The sequence below is a fragment of the Podarcis filfolensis genome, assembly GCF_964270895.1.
Source record: "Podarcis filfolensis genome assembly, chromosome: 12".
NCBI classification, from domain to species: Eukaryota; Metazoa; Chordata; class Lepidosauria; order Squamata; family Lacertidae; genus Podarcis; species Podarcis filfolensis.
This window is the reverse complement of record NC_139614.1, coordinates 21177487-21198084: the sequence shown is the minus strand read 5'-3', so window position 1 is coordinate 21198084 and position 20598 is coordinate 21177487. Positions and strand designations below refer to the sequence as shown.

The following is a 20598-nucleotide window of genomic DNA, read 5'->3' as shown; positions in this document are numbered from 1 at the left end:
GTTCATTATTATTATTATTATTCAAAATATGGTCCGGCCCCCCACAAGGTCTGAGGGACAGTGGACTGGCCCCCTACTGAATAAGTTTGCTGACCCCTGAGCCAAGGTATTTAAATTCCAAGATTAGCATTAGGCTATCAGGGGAATTAACTCTAACATTATAGCCTCATTCAGATGTACCGTAACTCTAAACAACCAGTTAGCCTTACAAGAACAACTTGCAACAAGCCATAGGTTAACAAGCTTCCTCATCCTCACCTCTCCTTTTGCATGTCTATGAAAAGCAGTTTGGAAGCTTTCACTTCCATTTTCAATTAACTGCAGCTTGTTATAGTTGAACCTAGACCATAATCTTAACTATGGCTTGTTAAAACAAACCAAAGTCAAACAAAAGTTCAGATGGTACAATAAAATGCAGTTAATCCAAAACAGAAATCCAAATGAAGTCACGGCTTCAACCTATCTGCATATGCAGACTTGTGTAGCTAAACTGATGGGGGGGGGGGGATTGCAACAGTTAAAGTTACATTTCTAGGTTCTTTTCAACAATAGTATGAAACAACAGGAAATTAAAGGATACTGCAGAAACCAATGTTAAATTATATAATGTAAGAACCCAAATTTGCTAAAAAGGGACCTTCCAAGAGCTTTCATAATGCAGTTCTGACTAGTCTGAACAATTACTGATCAGCCAACAAGTACTTTAGAAAAACCCATTTTCAGCAGTTAGATAAACTAGTCCATCGATTCAGTTTTACAGCAGCATTTACTCCAAACAGTTTACATGTAATATCATATTCCTTTATTTTTATTTGGCTTATATGACAGTAGTTTATAGTTGAGCCACATGGTGGCACAATACAAAAAGAAAACACGGTTTGAAAACCAAAAGCAAAGTCTTATTGTTAACTAAAATGTGGATGCAGAACCACCATGTGTAGTATGAAGAGGAAAGAAAAGGAACAGGAGGCAGTGCTGATCCCCTGCTTCGTGTCCCCCAACCCAACAAGATCTACTTAGAGAAAAGCATATGGGGGGGAAGTAATTTGGGAGGGGAGTAGAAGAGACAAAATAATGTTTAAGTTTAAAGCTGCATTTTAAATCAATTTTATTTTGTACTACTGCATACATTAAATATTGTTTCACTTGTAACAAATGCTATTTTAAAGAATCATACATGAGACTACCACTACTGTAGTTTAAATCTATTTTATTTAAATGTTGAAGGCACATATGGAAATTACACAAGGCATGCACACTGCATGCATTCTTTTTTCCCCTAGGGCACAGACATAGCTCTCAAGGTATTGTTGGAGAGCTGTACCCCAAAATCTTGGGGACCAGAGGTTCCCCATTTCTGTTCTAAGACTACAGTAAGTCTGTACAGTCATTACCTTATCCAGTCTCAAACCAAAGAGAATAATGCCACTGCAACTTCTTTAATAAAGTATGCTTTTGAGGTGCCTGTTCATGGTATGTTTTTCAAAAAAAACCTAGACTGAGGATTTCTCTTTGAAATGCAATGGCAGAGAAATAATTCCTAAGTATCAGGTGCATATTCCCAGTCTCAGGGGCTGCTTCAAAGGGACTATTTTGCACAATCAGATTGAAGCAGGACCCAATTTCAGAAACAAAGATTGTGAGAAGGTGGCTATAGGGAAATGTGGTCTCTAAAGTACGTGTATCCCATGTGTGTAGATAGTTCTAAGTTGAAACCAGCACCTTGGTTTTGGCTCAGAAGCATGCTAGTAGCATGTGCAGTTGGCAAATCCAAGGCTGCACAGTCTCATTTAAAGGGAGATAGGCTGCAGCATTTTGCAGCAGCTGAAGTATCTGGATCATTTTTCTCAAGGTCAGCCCTTCATAAAACACATTACAATTGTCAAGCCTGGAAGTTATGAAAGCATGGTTCAATGTGGCATGGCCATGTCCTCCAAGATGTAATTGACAGAAAGCTGTTCTAGGCTACAGCAACCTGCTTGGCAAATGCCACTGTCTTGGACAGACTTTCCCAAGCTGGCACCCTCTAGATGTTTTGGAGCACAACTCCCATCATGCCAGACCTTCAGACTGGGACTGATAGGAGTTGGGAGTCCAAAACACTTGGAAATCACTGGAGTGGAGAAAGCTAGTCTAGGATAACATCAAGGATGTGGTAGAAGCATAAGGTGAATCCAAAGAGAGAGACACCCAATAAACTTCCTTCTGCAGCTCAAATCACAGGTCAAGTCTGTGCTATGTAAACTCTACTATTAGGATAGTGTTGACTTCATCCTCATGCATCAAGACAATTTTCTCTCTTTTCCGGCTCCACCAGTTCTCTGGTGCACATTCATTTGTGTGCCCTATTTCTGCACTCCAAAAAAACCAATTCAGGGTGTGACAGAACTGTACCGTTATCCAGGTTCTTAAGTACATTTTAATTTTTTTTATCATAAAGGTTACTGAGACTGCTGATTCGCTGAATCTTTTTCCAAATGTTAGCTATGTCAAAATTAAGTAAAAGGTTATGAGCTTTATTCAAACTAATGTTGATCACAATTAAATTCACTGATTTCAATTTGACAAATCTATTTGACTTTAGATTTTGAGGGCCACAATATCTAATATATTTCACTGAAATTTTTGCTAATTTAGAGAGGAAAGGAGAAGGTGATGCAAACTTGCAGATAAATAAAATATTTTGTAAAGCACAGTAAAAGGCAAAAAACACCTCCTTTTTGTCTGAATGAACTACAAGACTCAGAGAGAGATGAAAATCTAATAAAACTCAAGACACAAACCTACATGTTCATTGACACTCTTGGAGAAAAATGTTTCTCACTATATTTAAATGTACAACTTTAAATAAAAATGGGTTAAGTATCAATACTTACTAATTATGTTACGCTTCGTAACAGTTATTGAGAATAAAAGCACAAACTCTGAAAGCCGCTTGTTACCGGGTCTCCCAATAGTAAAAGTACTTCATGTGATTGGCTGGCACAGAGTCTCAAACAGTGATTGACAACTCGAAAATCACAGTAATGAGCATGCTACAAATGACTAGAGCAGTTAAATTGCTGTCATGCAATACACAACTATGATAAATTGCACTGGACATGTGTGGTAGAAATACAGACCATTCTTGCATGAGATTTTGTTAAGCATAACATAAAACATTCTTATACAACTATTGTAGCAGAATCTAACATGCCATAGAATCAGGTGTCAAATGCTGAGCATTAGCAGAGTTTATCTAATAATTTATCTTACTCACTCCCACTCGAACAGCAATACTGGTGAAAACTAATTCATATATTTCCAAGATGAACAAGTTGTCTGCTGAGTATTAATTTGGAAGAATATTTTTGATGAAATTTGATCTTTAAAGCACTAGAGATAACTGGGTTTTCCTACTGTAGCTACATGCTCCACTAGGCAAACACTATCCTTTGTCAAGGGACTCCACCACCACAGTTATTAAGCAGATTATGGAAGAGCAAGCAATAGCATGTAGTATTACACCCCTGATTTTTTCAATAGATTTGCAACTCTGTAATTTCCCTCAGTACTCAATACTTGATGTTCATCGCACAGTCACAATGTTTTAAAATGAATTAGTCCTATGTGGAACTTTGACACAGATCTGTCTCTGTTAATTATGCAATCTCAGTCCACAGACAAACCTTGCAAAGATAGAGAATTATAATGAAATACAAAAATAAAATATTTCCTTGATGGCATATTAGCTGCATTTGGATGAATGTATATCAGCTTATTAAGCAGAGAATAACACCCCTAAGCAAGTAGCTTCCTTGCTCCTTCCTTTGTGCAAGGCGCAAGTAAACCAGGAATTCATTAGCCAGAAAACTATGGTTTGGATCAAGAGAAGACCTTAAACAATGTTCTGAACATGGTTTTAGACCCTTGCTTGTTCCAAAGATGGTAACCACAGTTTCCCATTCTGTATGAAATAGAGAAGCTATATTTAATTTGGGGCATCTTGATAGAATTATGGCTCACAAGAAGGGAGGAGGAAGAGAGTTCTGTGCATGGGTAAAGACTTGTTCATTCTCATCTAAGCCAGGCCATATTAGTGTTAGAATCTCAGATGTATAAGCTAATTGCCAAATGGCACCTTAAACCTAAGTTACGGTTGCCACAAGGAATGTCTACTCACTAATTTCACAATGGAGCTTATTATATTATTATTACTTTCCTTTCATTTCTCTACTGTATTTCTCTACTATATTTTAAAGACTAAAACTCAAAACCGCTTACAAACATTAAAACATCAAATAAAACAATCCAGAATAAAACAAAATCAACCTTCAAGGACAGTATTTCAGACCCTTCTCTAAGTGACATTTTGCTTTCCCCATATTTATTTACCTACTTAATTTATACAGCTGCCCCATAGCAGTACTCTAGGAAGCCAGTGTGGTATAGTGGTTAGAGTTTCAGACTGTGATCTGGGAGATCAGGGTTCAAATCCTCACTCAGCCATGAATCTCACTGGATGACCTTGGGCCAACCACAACCTCTTAACCTACCTCACAGGGTCTTTGTAGGGATTAACGAAGAAGAGGGGTGAACCATGTACTTTTGGGGGGAAAGGTAGGATATAAATGCAGTAAGTTAAGCTCTTCATCTTACTTGCTTAAGAAAGCTAGAGAGACCAGCCAGATGGACATGTCAAGTCACCAACCTGGCATCCAGAAATCTCCACATGATTGCATTCAGACCCATGCCAATCACAAAACATGTCTGGTGCCTGGAGAATTTCGAACACTGACTATAATGTAAGGTCAAATGAGGCATAGAATAAACATTTAAAGTACAGTGATACCTCGGTTTTCAAACATAATCCGTTCCGGAAGACCATTCGAGTTCTGAAACGTTCAAAAACCGAAAATTCAGTAGCCGACAGCTAGGCCTCAGGATCTTGCACTCAGTGGAAGCCGCGTGGCATGTTCGACTTCTGAGGCATGTTCAAAAACCAAGATCCCACTGTATTTCCCACTCATTCCCACTCATATATTTTTATAAATATAAAAATTGGCCTTCAATTAATCAGAGTACAATGTATTATAGAACAAGGATAGATCTGCTAGAATTGCTGGTAGGCAGAGTGCAGTTGCGCTCATGTCAAGCTTGCAGGCAGGCTCCCCACAGGTAATGGTTGGCCACTGTGAGAACAATATAGAGATACAAAGTTTAATCTTTGAAGCACCTAGCAAATTTGCCACATTTGGGTAGATAACAAGAATCCCTGCACAACTAAAAACAGCTCTGCTAAACAGCAATTTGAGAATGAAATGGAAGCTGCAAAAGAAATATTCTTTGCTACTTTCACTCCATGCAGCAGGTGCAATTATGTGCTATATCATGTGTCAGGTTGTGTTTGGTTGACATCAGTCTGTCTCGGAAGACAATGGAAGAGTGCACCTTTGGGGGTGAAGTCAAACTGTTGGGAAATTACAGTGCCTGCTGTGGCTGTAGAGACTGATACGGGAGAGACATGCTTAGCTGCAGCTGAGGCAGACAAAGGTGCCTGGTTGTGCTGATGCAGGTAGACCAGGGCATTTCTTCTTTCTGCGCTCCTCCCAGCAGTCATATCTCCTCTGGTCCCTGGTGTGGATACATGACCTGACTGGTTGTCTTTACACCAAGCCTTATGCAATTTGCACTCTAGTAGTCACTGAGTCTGTTTGGTTGCCCTGAGTTCCCTCATATATTCAGGAAGCAACCTGGGCTTCACAGTGCCAGAGAGGACACTAAGGACCAGTTATGCTGAGAACCCATCAGGCCTCACTATTCCCATCAAGTCTCACTATTCCCTAGTGAACTTTGGCCACTGGAAAAGTTCCCATCATATTGAGGAATCCACCAAACTCCATAAGTATTCAGAGACAGATCATCTTAATGAATCTCCCTCCCCTCCAAACTTCTTCAGATAGTGCAGTCAATGACAACGGGGTAGATAATTTTACCCCCCCCATCCCAATATCCAAACCATGCCCTCACATCCCGAGGCAGAGACTAAATAAAGGGTATGGCCTAGCCTGTGTCCAATGAGACAGCCCCCTGGTTGTCCTGGAGATCACAAAGTCCAAAAGCCAGCCCAGTCAAGGCAACCTTGGTGTGGATATTGAAGTTCCCCACAATCAATGTCCTGGGATTCCATGACACCAGATTTGGGACATCTCTGCCAGCTCAGCTGTTGGGCAGCAGGGTGGGCAGTACACCAACAGCATCCCCAGTCTGTCTTGCTGGCCAAGCATCAGATAAAGGCCCTAATAGCCTGTCTCGGGGTAGAGAAGTTTCCTGATGAATAAAAAAGCAGTTTTGTGGACCACAGCAAGTCCGATACCCCACACGCCTAACTTAGGCTGGTGCTGTATCAAGTACAAAGTGGGCAAAGCTGGGTCAAGACCCCACTGCCCACCCAGTGATTCATGCCAGTTTAGCTCCATCATCTGTGGTAAAGTCCTGTTTGTGGATGTGTTCCGAATCAACTTGGAATTGAGCTACATCATTGCCTGGCTAAAGAGCTCACAGCCAGTCCTCTGATTACCCACAGCATTGGGTGTCAGGCAAGGAGATGATCTGTACATATTTCCATCCTATACCTATGCCAGCATTCACTTATATATGCTTCAGGGAACCCTGAGCAAGAGCAAACAGTGGTTGAATTTACTAATTAGCTGTTATCTGTGGCTTCTGCCAACCCTATCTTCCTTCCCACATGGAGAGCTCAAAGGAAGAGCAGGATCTTATCCCAAACATCACAATAAGCTTCAGAAGCACTCATTAGCAGGGTGGATAAAAATCAATGATTTTAATTTTTTTAAAAATCATAAATATTTAAATTGGTTTTTTTATTTAAATCAGAATTTTTTATTTAAATTGGATTTTTAAAATAAAATGCTTTTGGAGGGGAAATCTTTCTAAAGATAGTTTTCTATTAAAGTTACGCTGTTGTTATTATTATTATTATTTTATTTTTAAAATTTCTATACCGATTTATATTTTTAATAAAAATCTCAAAGCGGTTTATAGAATATTAAACCAATAAATCAATAAAACAATAGCCAAGCGATGTTCCTCCGGCCTCATGAGCCTGTTTAGTAGAGCTGGCAAGTCTGGGTCCCGTCCCCTAGGCCAGGTGGAAAGGGCATTGCATTATAGTCCAAAGCAGGGGTCAGCAAACATTTTCAGGAGGGGGGCAGTCCCCTGTCCCTCAGACATTGTGGGGGACCAGTTCCACCCTCTCCCAAAAGCACCTCCCGAAAGGACCCCCCCAAAAAGGAACTCCCCCCACCAACGCCACTCACACCACAGCCGCCAACGCCGCCTCGTCTTCGGCAGTGTCAGCATCGTCCTGTGTTTCGGCGGGGCACAGAGCCCATGCCACTGGCCTGGGCAGCGGAGGCAGCCTCCGTGCCGCCGCCGCTTCCTCCCGCTCGGCTCTTCCCGCTCAACCACTTCCTCCCGCTTGGCTGCCTCTGGGTGACGCCCCTTCCTTCCCGTTGAGGCGGCCTAGCGGGAAGAGCCAAGCGGGAGGAGGCGACGGCAGTGCAGAGGCCGCACCAGCGTGGCTGCAGAGGCCATGCCAGCGCTGCCACCTGCCCAGAGGCATCTGCAGCTTCTGATGGGCTGCAGGAGCTTCCTGCAGCCCATCAGAAGCCACGTCACAGAAGTCAGTTCCCACGCAGCGAGGCCTCCGTGCTGCGCCAGTTTAGCACGGGGACTGACCGAGCGGGCGGCAGGGTCTGTAAGGTTCGAGGGCCAGATTAACAAGCCCGACAGGCCGCATCCAATCCGCGGACCTTAGTTTGTGGACCCCTGGTCCAAGGGCTATTCATTAGGAAATAAGGGTTTGTTTTAAGTTTTTCATGTGGGCTAAAACTCAATCTAAGGTTGTTGTTTTTTTTAAAAAATTGTTTAACCACATCAGTTAACAAACATGGATACACATGCTATAATGTTATTGTTTTAGTTAAATAAATTGTTTAAATTGTTATTAAGGAAATGATTATTTTTCTCCTTCCAATAAAGTACAGCAAAAAAGTTGCCCAAATATAAACAGTTAACTTACTAAACCTCACAATAATTTTATAATTATCTGTCAATGTATTTCTAATAGTATAACCAAATCAGTAATTTTTGATATAACTATTCTGAAAATTTATTATTCCAAAAATGAAACCTTCATCTGGTTGTAAATATTAAGATTATACCAGCAAGAATGAGTCTTTCTGTAAAAAAATTAAAAATAAATCAAGTCTTACTGACTAGTGATTTAAATCATGATTTAAATCGATTTGATTTAAATCAAATTCACCCCGCTCACTAGTAAGTCATCTTGTTTTCAGGTGGCTCTGAACCCTAGAGACAATATCTGTCCTTACCTTACAAAGTGCTCAAGCAAATGGTCACTAGGCTATAATAGCGATGCCACTGGCAACTGCATGTTTATGAAGCTCTCCAGGATATATACAGTACAGCACAAACCAATATTGATATAGTCTTTAATATACCCTTATGTGAACGGCATCTGAAGCAAGTAACTACACACACCTCTACTCTTTTAAAACAGTTTTTTGTATCATGATAAAACTGGACCTTATGCAAATCAAGGTGTTCTTATGTGCAGGAAAGACCACATTAAACCACTGCTTTTTCCTGAATGTGAAGACTATTTGAAAGTTTGTGGAACTTGTACCCTTTGCTTAAAAAGCGGGTTACCAGTTCAGAATAAGGGTTCAACTTTTTTTTTTAAGTAGCACATTCACTGCCCCATTCAGAATGAATGAGGAAGGTACAGTTTTTCACATATTTTTGTCTTTGTCTTAGCTTAAGTTCTGTCTTCTTAAAGGGTTATGAAGCAGGAAGCAAAATAGTACAAAATAAGAGCATGTTATGATTATGATACTGGATGTTCTAGGTTTTTTAATGCATACTTCAAAGTACTTGTCGGTTATGGCTTTTAACTAATTGTACCACTCCACTTAGTGAAATAGCATTGTAGTGTGAATTGTATTTACTTTCCTATGTGAACCAGACTCAACCAGCTCCAGAAGTGTTCTGAACTAGCCGCTGAAACCCTTACTGCCTTGAATCACAGCAACTTCACTCAAAATCAAATTGGAACCAAACAAAAGCATTCATTGGTTTCTCCAGTTAAAATAGCTATATAAAAGCTCCAAAAAGCCATATTGAAAAGGGACAAGAAAAGCTTCTCTTATAATTACTACCATTTAGAATCAAGCATTAAGTTTATCAATAAATACAAATGCATTCTGCATGATGCAGCAACAAAAAAGACAAATTATGCCATATGCATTGAATTTACTGCAATGAAGGAGGTGTTAACCTATGTATAGTAATGTAAAGCAGCATACAATTATTGCAATGTGAATACAATTTAAATAACTTAATACTGTTACCAACTAAAGCTAAAACTCAAACTTTTGAAATGTAATACAGGTTATTTACAACTGGAAAACACTACAATCACCATATATTATGCAAATTGAAATTTAACATGGCATCAAGGTGAGAATGCCCAAGATGGTGCTCAATCAATGCAATTTAAAAACAGTAACAGCAAGATTAAAAATAAAAACAGAGAAAGAGCACAGCAGATAAAGGACTAGCTCCAGACTAAGCTGTACTTAGTTCAATGAAATCAGTGGGACTTAAATTAGTCATGATTTAACTTCCCACAATGATTTCAATGGAATGTAAGTGAAGTCATACATGTAGCTACATATACACACATACAAATTTTGGTCATGAGCACATTTTAAAAGCACAACTTGAAAAACAGAAGGTGTGAAGAGGGAGACGCCCTCAAAATTGTTGTTGGTGGTTTTATAGAAGTAAAATAAAACAAGTTTCTCGAGCAGGCAGAAAAGCTGGATTGGCTCTGTTCCACTTGCCAAGGTTAGAATGTGTAAGTATCATATTGCCGCAGCTAAAGCTTAATAGAAAGACCATAAGTGTTGTGACTTTCAACAACAGGCATGCTACGTAAGATTAAGGTAATTCTCATGGTTACTAATAAAGCATACATTGAAGCATACATAGTTTGAAGGCAAAGGAGCTCTAAAGCAGAAAAAGCATGCCCTCAAGTCCAAAGTTTGTGTTCTCATATATATGAATGAATTTATAAGTCACACTTTCAATAAAAAATATAGCAAGGTGGAATACAACATCAAAAACGATATCCATAAGCATAATTTAAAACATCAATAAATTATGACAGGATTAAAAAGGAAGTTCATGTTGCAAAGGCCTGTCCAAATGTGAAAGTCTTCAAGAGACGTCTTAATGAAAGTAAGGATGGCTGTCACCAACTGCTGCTGGTAGGGAGTTCCACCGGGCAGGGTCTGCCACACTAAACAAATGGTCCTTTCTGATGGCCAGCTGAATCTCAGTGGTATGGGGGAACCACCAAAAGTCCTCCATCAGAGCACTCACAGCAGCCCCATCTCCCAGACCCTCTAGCCTGGGTTGATGCTGCTGGGTAAGATATGCTCCCCTATCTTGGTAATGCATACCAGGCCAGCATCCTCGTGATTAAGGAATAGAAAGCAGTGATAAAATCCAGGAGAACCCACAAACTACAAACCTATTCCTTCAGGGGGAGCACAACCTCATCCAGTAAGAAGAACCAGCTACTAACAGCATCATTGTCTTGTCAGGATTGAGCTTCAGTTAACTGGCCTTCATCCAGTCCACTAATGAAGCCAGGCATCAATTCAACACATCCACTGACTCACTGCCTGAAGATTAAAAGAAGAGATAGAGCTGAATGCCATCGGCATACTGAAAGCAAAGCAGTCCTAAACACTGGATGATCCCACTCCACAGTTACACGTAGATTTTAGACAGGTGTTCAAAATTAGACAGGGGCATTTTGAACCTGGCTATTGGCCAACTGCGACCAAGTGAAGATGTCCCGGTACCAATGGGCTATAAGGACATAGTGGTCCAGTTCAGATCATGATTTAGCACTCAGGTGTACAACCTGTAACCTGCAACCTAGTTTCATTATATTAACGAAAACTCACAGAGGAGGGCAAAGCAAAGTGGATGGAATCATGGAAGGAGGGAAATTCCAAGTAATTAGTTCAGACCTACTATAAATGCAATCTGTTCCACTCTGAGCAGCCTGCATGCTGAGGAACATAAGAGAGAAAATGGATGGCTCTACCTATTTTTGGCTCAGGCCATGCCTACACCTGGCAGCAATCCCATTCACTACCAGCAAACAGCCTCCAACAGATTACCACCAAGAGGATGCAGTCTTCAACAGAAAAAAAGGATCACCACCCATGGTTTAGCATTAGCAGACCTGCCACAGTAAACCTGGGGCTCACATGGCCCCAGTTAATCAAACTGTACAGTGGTGCCCCGCAAGACGAATGCCTCGCAAGACGAAAAACTCGCTAGACGAAAGGGTTTTCCGTTTTTCGAGCTGCTTCGCAAGACGAATTTCCCTATGGGCTTGCTTCGCAAGACGAAAACGTCTTGCAAGTTTGTTTCCTTTTTCTTAAAACCGTTAATACTGTACAGTTGAGACTTGACTTCGAGGAGCAACTCATAGCAAGCGGTGTGGTAGCCTTTTTTGAGGTTTTTGAAGACTTTGGTGATTTTTGAAGCTTTTCCAAAACTTCTTTTGCAGCCATTTGGTAAGTTAAACTTTTAAAACTTTTTTGGGGGGTTTTGGATTTTGGGTTGGGGTGTTTGGAATTCAAGGACTTGGTGTTGGGGAGGGGTTTGCAAGAATCTGGAAGCTTGTGTGGTTTTTTTCTGCATTTTTATGATTTTCTGTGACCATTGGGCCACTCTGCTGTTTTTTTAAAAAAATTATGGGTTTGAATTTCTGTGTGCTGGGTGACTGGGGGAACAGTTGGGGAGGGGTTTGCAAGAATCTGGAAGCTTGTGTGGTTTTTTCTGCATTTTTATGATTTTCTGTGACCATTGGGCCACTCTGCTGTTTTTTTAAAAAAATTCTGGGTTTGAATTTTGAAATGCTCTTTACAGTATGTGTGACTTTAAAGAGCACTTAATAAACTCTTGCTGTACCAAATTTGGCTTTGTTTGGACTTTTTTTGACCATAGAAACGCATTAATTGAATTTCAATGCATTCCTATAGGATTTCGTGCTTCGCAAGACGAAAAATTCACTAGACGAAAAAACTCGCGGAACGAATTAATTTCGTCTTGCGAGGCACCACTGTAGTTTGTTGCAACTGTCTGTTGCATCTGAAACTAATACTTCATTCTGGTTTTCTTGCAGTAACCAGTTAGAATAAACCAGAGTTTCCAAGTGTGGATGTATTATGCAACAATGTTCATTCAAAACCAAAACTGGAAGCTTTTGATCTCTTCTCCTCATGAGCCTGGTAAAGGGGAGACTGAGAGAAATAGGATAGCCATCTATAAGGCTATCACATGGAGCATGAAGCAAGCTTGTTATCTCCTCTCTGAAGGCTAGGACCAATGGATCCAAGTTACAAGAAAGGAGATTCTGATTAAACATGAGAACAACTTTCTGACAGTAAGAGCTGTTCGACTGTGCAACAGTCTCACAAGAGGTGGCGTACATTCCTTCCTTGGAGGTTTTTAAGCAGAGGTTGGATGACCAGGGAGTTAGTCCATTCCAACACTACAATTCCACCCTACAGAAATCCAGGAGACAGTGGCAGGGAGAAAAACTGCTGTGATTAGAAAGACAATTGCTCCCTCTCCCACTTATCAGATGATCAATTAGATGGAGGAGGGTACATTTGCATACCCACTATGCCACTGGACTGGGTGGAGAGACTGGAAACCCCTTTGCTCAGTGTCAGTTATGAGAAATCACAATTGCTGGAGCTCTGCACACTTTATCTCCCAAGTGGCAGTGCTGCCACCAGTGAAAGACGGGGTCTGGCCACCAAGGAAAACCAGATCAGGCCATTGCATACACCACCCATGGCATACAGAACCTAGCAGTACAAGGGGGTGTACTACTGCAAAAAGGAAATCCTAAAGCAAGTGAGGAAGGCATGGGGCAAAGCATTTATAGCCCTGTCAGGGGAATTCTGCCAATTTTGAGTTCTACTTACTGTAACCTTCTAAACCAGAGGTCAGCAACCTAAGGCCCATGGATCGGAAGCGGCCCATGAGGATTGCTTAATCGGTCCATGAGTCGCCCCCGAACCGAGCTGTCTGCTCGGCGAGTTCCTGTGCGCTGCGCTAAACCAGCGCAGCGCAGTGACTCTCTTCTGTGGCTCCAGAAATTGCTTCTGCGCATGCCCAGACACCGGAAATTGCTTCTGCGCAGACGCAATTTTTGGCATCTGGGCATGCTCAGAAGCAATTTCCAGCACCACAGACATGCGCAGATGCAATTTTCAGCGTCGCACTGTGCCAGTCCAGCCCACGGAGGATCTCCACGGGAGTAATCCGGCCCATGCCCAGTAAGCCTTGCCGACCCCTGTTCTAACCCTAAGTGCTGGTGATAATCTGGGTTTGTGGAATATGAGTATGAATACTCATTTCTCACACAGCATTGACAGAAGCCTAACTTTTGTGGGACGATGGGTGGAAAATATTTGATCTTCAAGTCAGCTACATTACTGCAGCTTAATTCTTGAGGACAAAGCAAGACAATTCTGTTTATATAGACACATTTTGCTTGTATTCATGCTATAAATGTTTTAAGAAGCAAGAAGTCTTTTTAGTGTGTTTTTTGAAGAAAAATGTCTAATTGGTTGGAAGCAGGTGAAACTGATATTTCTGTTGCAAAATTCTGGGTGTAGCTCCTGAGCAAGGAATTTAGTCTTGCAACACATTTATGTTTGACACCCCTGCTGCAGACTGAATGTGGGAAGGGAAAGAGAACTTGAAGTCATAACAATAGAGCATGAAACCACCCAAAACAGAAATTCTCAGCCCCCTGAATTCTAGAGTTTATGCATTAACTGCTTCCATGCTTTCAAAGATCAACAAAAATCAACTCCCAGTCCATACAAATGTACAGTATAACTAGTATATAGAAAGCAGAACTAAAGTTTACATTTAAACTTAAAGTTTAATTAAATTAAAGTTTCTTGCAAGTCCATTGGCTACATTTCAAGAAAGCTGGTCCCATTTCCTTCCACTCTACTTCTACACCAAACAGGACAGGATTCTAACTTATCCTGCAAAGAATCATGGCAGACTACTGCCAACATATAAACCCCTGACACGGAATGCATAGTTAAAATTATAAGGATGCATGTATCAGTCTAACCACCTTTTACACCAAGAGCACAAGAGGTAGAATACTGGTAATAGGAAAGATAAGGAAAGGGCCCTTGATGACAGAGCATTTTGCATAAGCTCAGCCTTCAAATATAACAACATATTGCTCACTTTGCTTTTTGACACCAACTGAAAATGTACCTATTCATCCAGGCTTTTATAGCAGAACAGAACTCAATTAATCCTTCAGCAATTAAGCACTCTGTAATATATCCTTTCAGAGGTTATACTGACTTGCTTAAGAGCTTAGAGGTTTTTATCATTTGTAACTCCCTCTAAGATCAGTGATGAAGTGCAAGCTAGAAATTTACTATACAGGCATCTCCCCGTGGGAGTTGCATTCTGGATCATCATATGCATTAGTGGAGCACGTGTAAACCTACCATAAGCCTACCCCGCACCCGCATCCGCCCCATTCCAACCCTATTCCGGGGCCAAAAACTCCCCATTCCACCAGTAGCGCACCAATTGAACGCATACAAAATGGTCGCCACCTGTATAAGTATAGAACCCTTATAGGCAGTGCTATTTTTCTAGAAAAAGAGGTGCTGGAACTCACAATGAATGCCTCCCTTGTTCTCTTATAATAGCAATGGTGCCAGAGGGGTGCCGGAACTGAGTTCTGGTGAGTTCCAGCTGAAAAAAGCCCTGCTTATAGATAGATACACTTTCCCAGGGCCCCAAGACACAAACACCCAAAATGACTTTCTTATTCTGCTCTGGGGGTGCACAGGTTCAAATGAAGACTGCTATAAAAGCATGCATCATCATCATCATCACATCTATCAACTTCCTATTAAAAATAGCACTGGCTAGTCAAACCTTCCTCCTTCCATAGGAAGTAGGGGGCCTCTCTATATACATGTTCAGTATGCATTAAGCAGAAAAGCTGACCCTGACTGGCAGGCACTTCACTTTTAACCATTAATAGTGTTGCACAGAAAAGGAGGTGGGGCTCATGCCTAGGTGGGGACATTCGGATCAGCTCATTATTAATGAACACCTAGCTCACCACTCCAACTTTTCACCTATAGGATCACAAATTGGGCACACACAGCAGAAACAAAAAGTGCAAGCAGCACTGCCTTGCAATTCCTTGAGTTGAGTGACCATTTTCTCAACCCTCCGTCCTTCTCCTAACAGAAGAAGAGTGTGGAAAGTATGGCTGAGGAATAAGAACTGAGCTGAAACCACTTTCTCTCAGATGCTCATTACCACCTATGGAACTGGCAAGCATTATGTATTACAGTCCCTGTGTCTTTTTAGGCTCTTTTGAGGTAGCTCTTCAACAAGATTCCCAGTGCAACGCAGACCAGCAACAATGGATAGTATGCATCCAACCATTCCTCTGTACAGTTGCCACATTCATTTCCTCACAAGGCTCCTGCACCTTTACAAATCTTTTTTTATTTCTTTTTTGTATCATTATATTGTTGAATAGTGGGCAGTTTACAAATTATTTAAATAAATAATTCGGCTGTATTCAACTACAGTGGTACCTCAGGTTAAGAACTTAATTTGTTCTGGAGGTCCGTTCTTAACCTGAAGCACCAATTTAGCTAATGGGGCCACCTGCTGCTGCCATGCCATCGGAGCACAATTTCTGTCCTCATCCTGAAGCAAAGTTCTTAACCCGAGGTACTATTTCTGGGTTAGCGGAGTCTGTAACCTGAAGCATCTGTAACCCAAGGTACCACTGTAAATACTTGTGCTAGCTGGTGCCAGTGAAACAAGTTCCACTAGTGCAACAGGGCCACTCCCTGACAACTCCTCCCTTGCACCCCTCAAATTACGGTAGCTCTAAGGGGTCAGGAGATCCCCAAAACAGCATGCAGGGAGAGAAGGAAGATAATTCCATCAGAGAGCAGAAATGCTTGTGCGGACAGAGCAATCTCCTTCTTGCTACTTTCAATTAAACCCATTGTCCAGTGTGTAAGTCAACTCTTCCAAGAGAGATCTACACTTACACTATGGCATCAAATTGTTAACAAGTTCCAATATCCATTTCATACCAGGAATTTTGCAGTTCCAATCACCAAGTACCTTAACAGCACTTCAGGTGGTTTCTTCCATCCTACTGTTTAATGTTTGGCTTTTTGTGAAATGAACAAGTTCAGGAAGTACAATACTATGTATTTGTCCTGGCTCTCCCCAACCGATGCAGAGCTGGAACTCATGACTCCAGTTTTGCCAAAGGCATTCAGATTAGACTGGTAGAGAAAATGGCAAGGATTAGCAGTTACATGAGAGGTGGAAAGCATGGCTAGTTTGTGGGCTAAGATGCTGAACCAGAAAGCCACATGCCCCTGCACCTTTCTTTTGAAGGACGGGGTGAGCACAGAATGTAGTCTGGAAGGCAGCTGGAGTCCCAAGCAAACAAGCACTCCTTTTAGTGGGGTTTGTGCATGCTGGCTTCTCGTGTCCTAGTGGTAGAGGCAGGGCGGGTTCCAGCGCAGCATCAGATTTAGTCCGAGTTGCTTCCTGTGGAGGGGAATGAAGGCTCCTATATAACAGGAGGAAGTGCCAGAGGTGGCTCAACAGCTGGAAAAGTTATGGGAGAAGTGTCTGGAAGGTAGGTAATGAGAGACAGACCAAACTCCCCAAGCTCCTCCCACTCCTCAGGGTTTGACTACCTGCGCCATTGAACCTCCAAGGCTCGCATTACAGTATTCAATATATGAAGTTATTAGCCTAAAATCTATACTGACCTCATGTATAATTTGATATATTTTCTATCCCCCCCCACCCAAATGGGAATAATTCTTCCACTACTACTACATTGGCACATTAACATGAAAATAGATTTAGTTTTCTAAATACATAAATATATGTATAAGATTTTAGCTAATAAGAACATAGTGAAGGAATGAGTGGACATAAATAGTGTGCAATGGAGCTTTTCCATATTTTAAGTACTTCTCGTGCCTATGAGTAAGGATGTGTATTGCACAACCGGGGGGCGGGGGGAGAGAGAATTATAAACAGCAAGTCAAAAACCTACCATTAAGCAGATCTTGGAATATTCTAAGCAATTGTTCATCAGCAGAATAGTGTTAGAAAGAGCCCTAGTATACTGCAAACATGTATTTTACAGATTAAAAGGCAATATAGCAATCAGGCCAGAAGGCTGTAACAACTTTGAATAAGCAAGCCAGCATTCAACAAGTCAAGGCTAGAAAAGGAGGTGGTGAGATACGCAGTAAAAGCATGGCTGTGATAAATGAAAATCTTTGCTATGTAGCAAATCTATCTAGATACGAGTCTACAATCTAACAAGAAAAAACCCAAGCCAATGTTTCCCACTAGCAAAGAACTTCTGAGGAAAAACTTTACAAAAGGTACATTAATGGGAGGCAGAGAGAGACAAGCAGACACTTAAACACTGCAAAATTTGGATCTTTCTGACCTTCATACATCAGCTAACGAAATGAATATAGAATTATATTGTTCTGCAAATGGAAACTATAGAAGCAGATATGTCTGTTGCGGTAGAAGTGAGTGTGGTGATTAATGCTGCCTTAGCAACAGGGAAGATTGGGTTCAGATCTCTGCTCATCCACAAAAGTCAACACAAAACAGCCAAGGCTGTGTACACACAGTATACATTTAAAGCACACTCCTACCCTCAAAGAATTCTGGGCACTGTAGTTTACTCCTCAGAATTCCCACCAGCCCTTAAACTACAGTGCTGAAAATTCTTTGAGGGAAAGCATGCGTTTTAAAGGTATAGTGTGTAGACAGCACAAGTCACTAAATTTTAGCCAGCCAGATCTCTCTCAGGGGGTTGCGATGAAAACAAAATGAAACGGGCCTTTGTAAGCCACACGAAATCAAGGCCTTTGAGTGATGGGCCACAAATGTAATATTAAAATGGACTAGGATATGAGAGAGTTAAGGGCATGAGTGCTAGAGAGAAAGATGAGTATCATTTTAAATAGATCAGGCTGGAAGGCATGCCAGTATGTTATTTGAGCCCCTTAGATACATGTACAACACCGAGTGATATCAGACTGTCCATGTTAAATTAAATGGTGCCTTCTGGTGGGGTCCTCCAATATCGGACACTGGGATGGAAGAAACCCTTTTTTATGTCAGAAATAGAACAAGCTCCCATTAGCGGCATTCCCAGAGACCCCTAGTTGGCCCCCACTGAAACGCGGGGGGGGGGGGAATACTTCTAGGCGGACCTTTGCTCTGAGACCCACCATGGCTCTTCCTAGTGCTCCCAGCAGTTTCAGCCACGGCCATGTAGGGCAAAGGGGTACCACTTTGTCCAATCTGCGCAACCGCCTGCAGAGGAGTACATAAAGGTGCAAGCACAGAAGGCCGAAATGCATATATAGATATAGAGATGTGTGTGTGTGTTGTCTGCTTGCACCTTTATACACCGTGTGTGAGTGTGTGCAGGGAGCTGGCGAGCAGAGCCGTACGGCATAATAAAGGGGGCGTGCGTGCATGTGCCGGGGGGGGGGGCTCTCAGCACACGAGTACACCGGGAAAGGAGAGGAGGAGGAATGTGGCGGTGGGGGCGGGGGTGGAGAGGGAAAACGACTCGCTGCCACCTGTTAGGCCTGAGCCACAGAGTAGACCTGGGAAAGGAGGAGGAGCCAGGAGGTACCAGGAGGTAAAGGGGAAAGGGGGTGGGGAGGAGTGAGCAGCAGCAACAGCAACACCACTCCCCCCCCCGCCGTTTCCTAGCAGGCGGGCGCGCACACTGCCGCCACACACGCGCGCACGGGGGGGAGGGGGGAAGCAACGCCCTCCGGCCCGTATTCCCTCAGCCACACACGCACCCTGTCACCACCACGCCGGAAGTCTTTGAGAGAGAGAAAGGGCCACGGCGGGGCCACGCCATCCCCACCCACCTCCGTCCGTCCCTAATGCCGCCATAGTGCCTCTCCCGCCCCCCAGCCTGTCACCCTCACCAAAGAAGGGGACTCGCCCCCTCAGAAAACGTTAAGGCTGAGGGCGGCGAAGGCAAGGCCGCCGCCGCGCTTGAGGCACCCACCTGCTCGCGTAGTTTGAGGAAAACCATGGCGAGGCCGCCGCCGCCGCTACTACTACCCCGCCTCCTCACGGGCCACCGCTGCTATTCCTCTCCGCCGCCGCCAACGACTCCTTCCCTCGGCAGCCCCGCCTCCTCAGCGCCTGGGCCGCTCAGCCCGTGCTCGGCAGGCCACGCCCCCGGCCACGCCCCCGCCTCCTGGCGCGGCGACGGCGGCTGCCTCTGCTGCGAGGCGCGCGGATGGGGCCGGGCGGGGGCGAGAGCGTGAGGTACCTCTTCGCCCCGCCCCCTCTCCTCTTCCACTCCTGTCCGCTAAAACACACAGAGTATTTCTCTCTTTCAATCTTGCCCTTTCACTAAAGGGTATAATGTGGCACGGAGAGAGAGTCGATTTGATCCGCCCCTCCCCTTTCTTCTCCCTAACGCCCTCCTGATGAGGGTCGCGATGCCCGTCACTCACCACCAAAAGGCGGCGGTGATTGGGCGCGGGGCGCGGCGCGCCGAGCGCCGAGGCTGATTGGAAGGCAGGTTGGCGTGTGCGGGTGGGAGTGCGCGTGTGATTGGCAGGAATGAAGGTGAGGGAGAGAGGAGGGTCGGCACAGAGACAGAGAGAGAAAGAGTGCGCGCGCTGGGCGCGAAAGATGTGCCAGTGGCTTCTGGGAGAAGGAGGGCTGGGGAGATGAGATTAGTGAGGGCAAGGTGGAGGTGTGTCGCCCTTTCCTGGGCTTCACCGTGGAACCCTTTATAATGTATTATTGCCTGCAGCCTCCCTATCCAGGTTTAGGCAGAGTCCGATTCATACCTCTGCAGCTGATTCGTTATAGTTAGTGCATGGTTTCCCAGCTGGAAATCGATAGGTCTCAGTTCAGGTTTTAAAAGCACGACTCATGGAAATTCAGTCAAAATTCACTATGGCTCCCAAGAGAACGTATTTTTAGCAACTGCACAAGATGATAGGAGTTCCCCTGTGGCTGATGGCAAGCTACTGCTTCCACACGGGATGAGAAGGCTTAGCCGAAATAGGTTATTAAAGTTGCAAGTGGCCAGGCTGCCCCATGAGAGCTGAAATCATCATGTGAGAATTGTGATCATGTTAATTTGGTGGGTAGGTTGTATAGGTTGGAAATGGCTGGGTGGATGTTTTCATAATTCTAATTCTTAGAAGGGGGTTTCTTCATCCTGAGATAACTGGATTGTAATAGCCACCCAAGTTTGGATGTGTGTATGTATATATGTGAAATAAATAAACTTGGCAGCAACAATGCTGTAAGCACCTTGGAAAAACATGGGGTGACTGGATTTACAGA

The 20598-nt window shown here is 43.1% G+C and overlaps 1 protein-coding gene across 1 annotated transcript in view; it reads right to left on the bottom strand.

Moving 5' to 3' along the window:
• The window catches only part of ANKRD28 (ankyrin repeat domain 28), an 84137-nt gene extending 64389 nt beyond the window's left edge, over positions 1–19748 (bottom strand). The window contains exon 1 of the mRNA XM_083577682.1: positions 19295–19748. Within this exon, the coding sequence (XP_083433808.1) occupies positions 19295–19321 (27 nt within the window). The 5' untranslated portion in view covers positions 19322–19748. The remainder of the gene's footprint in view (positions 1–19294) is intronic.
• Positions 19749–20598: the final 850 nt, after the last annotated feature.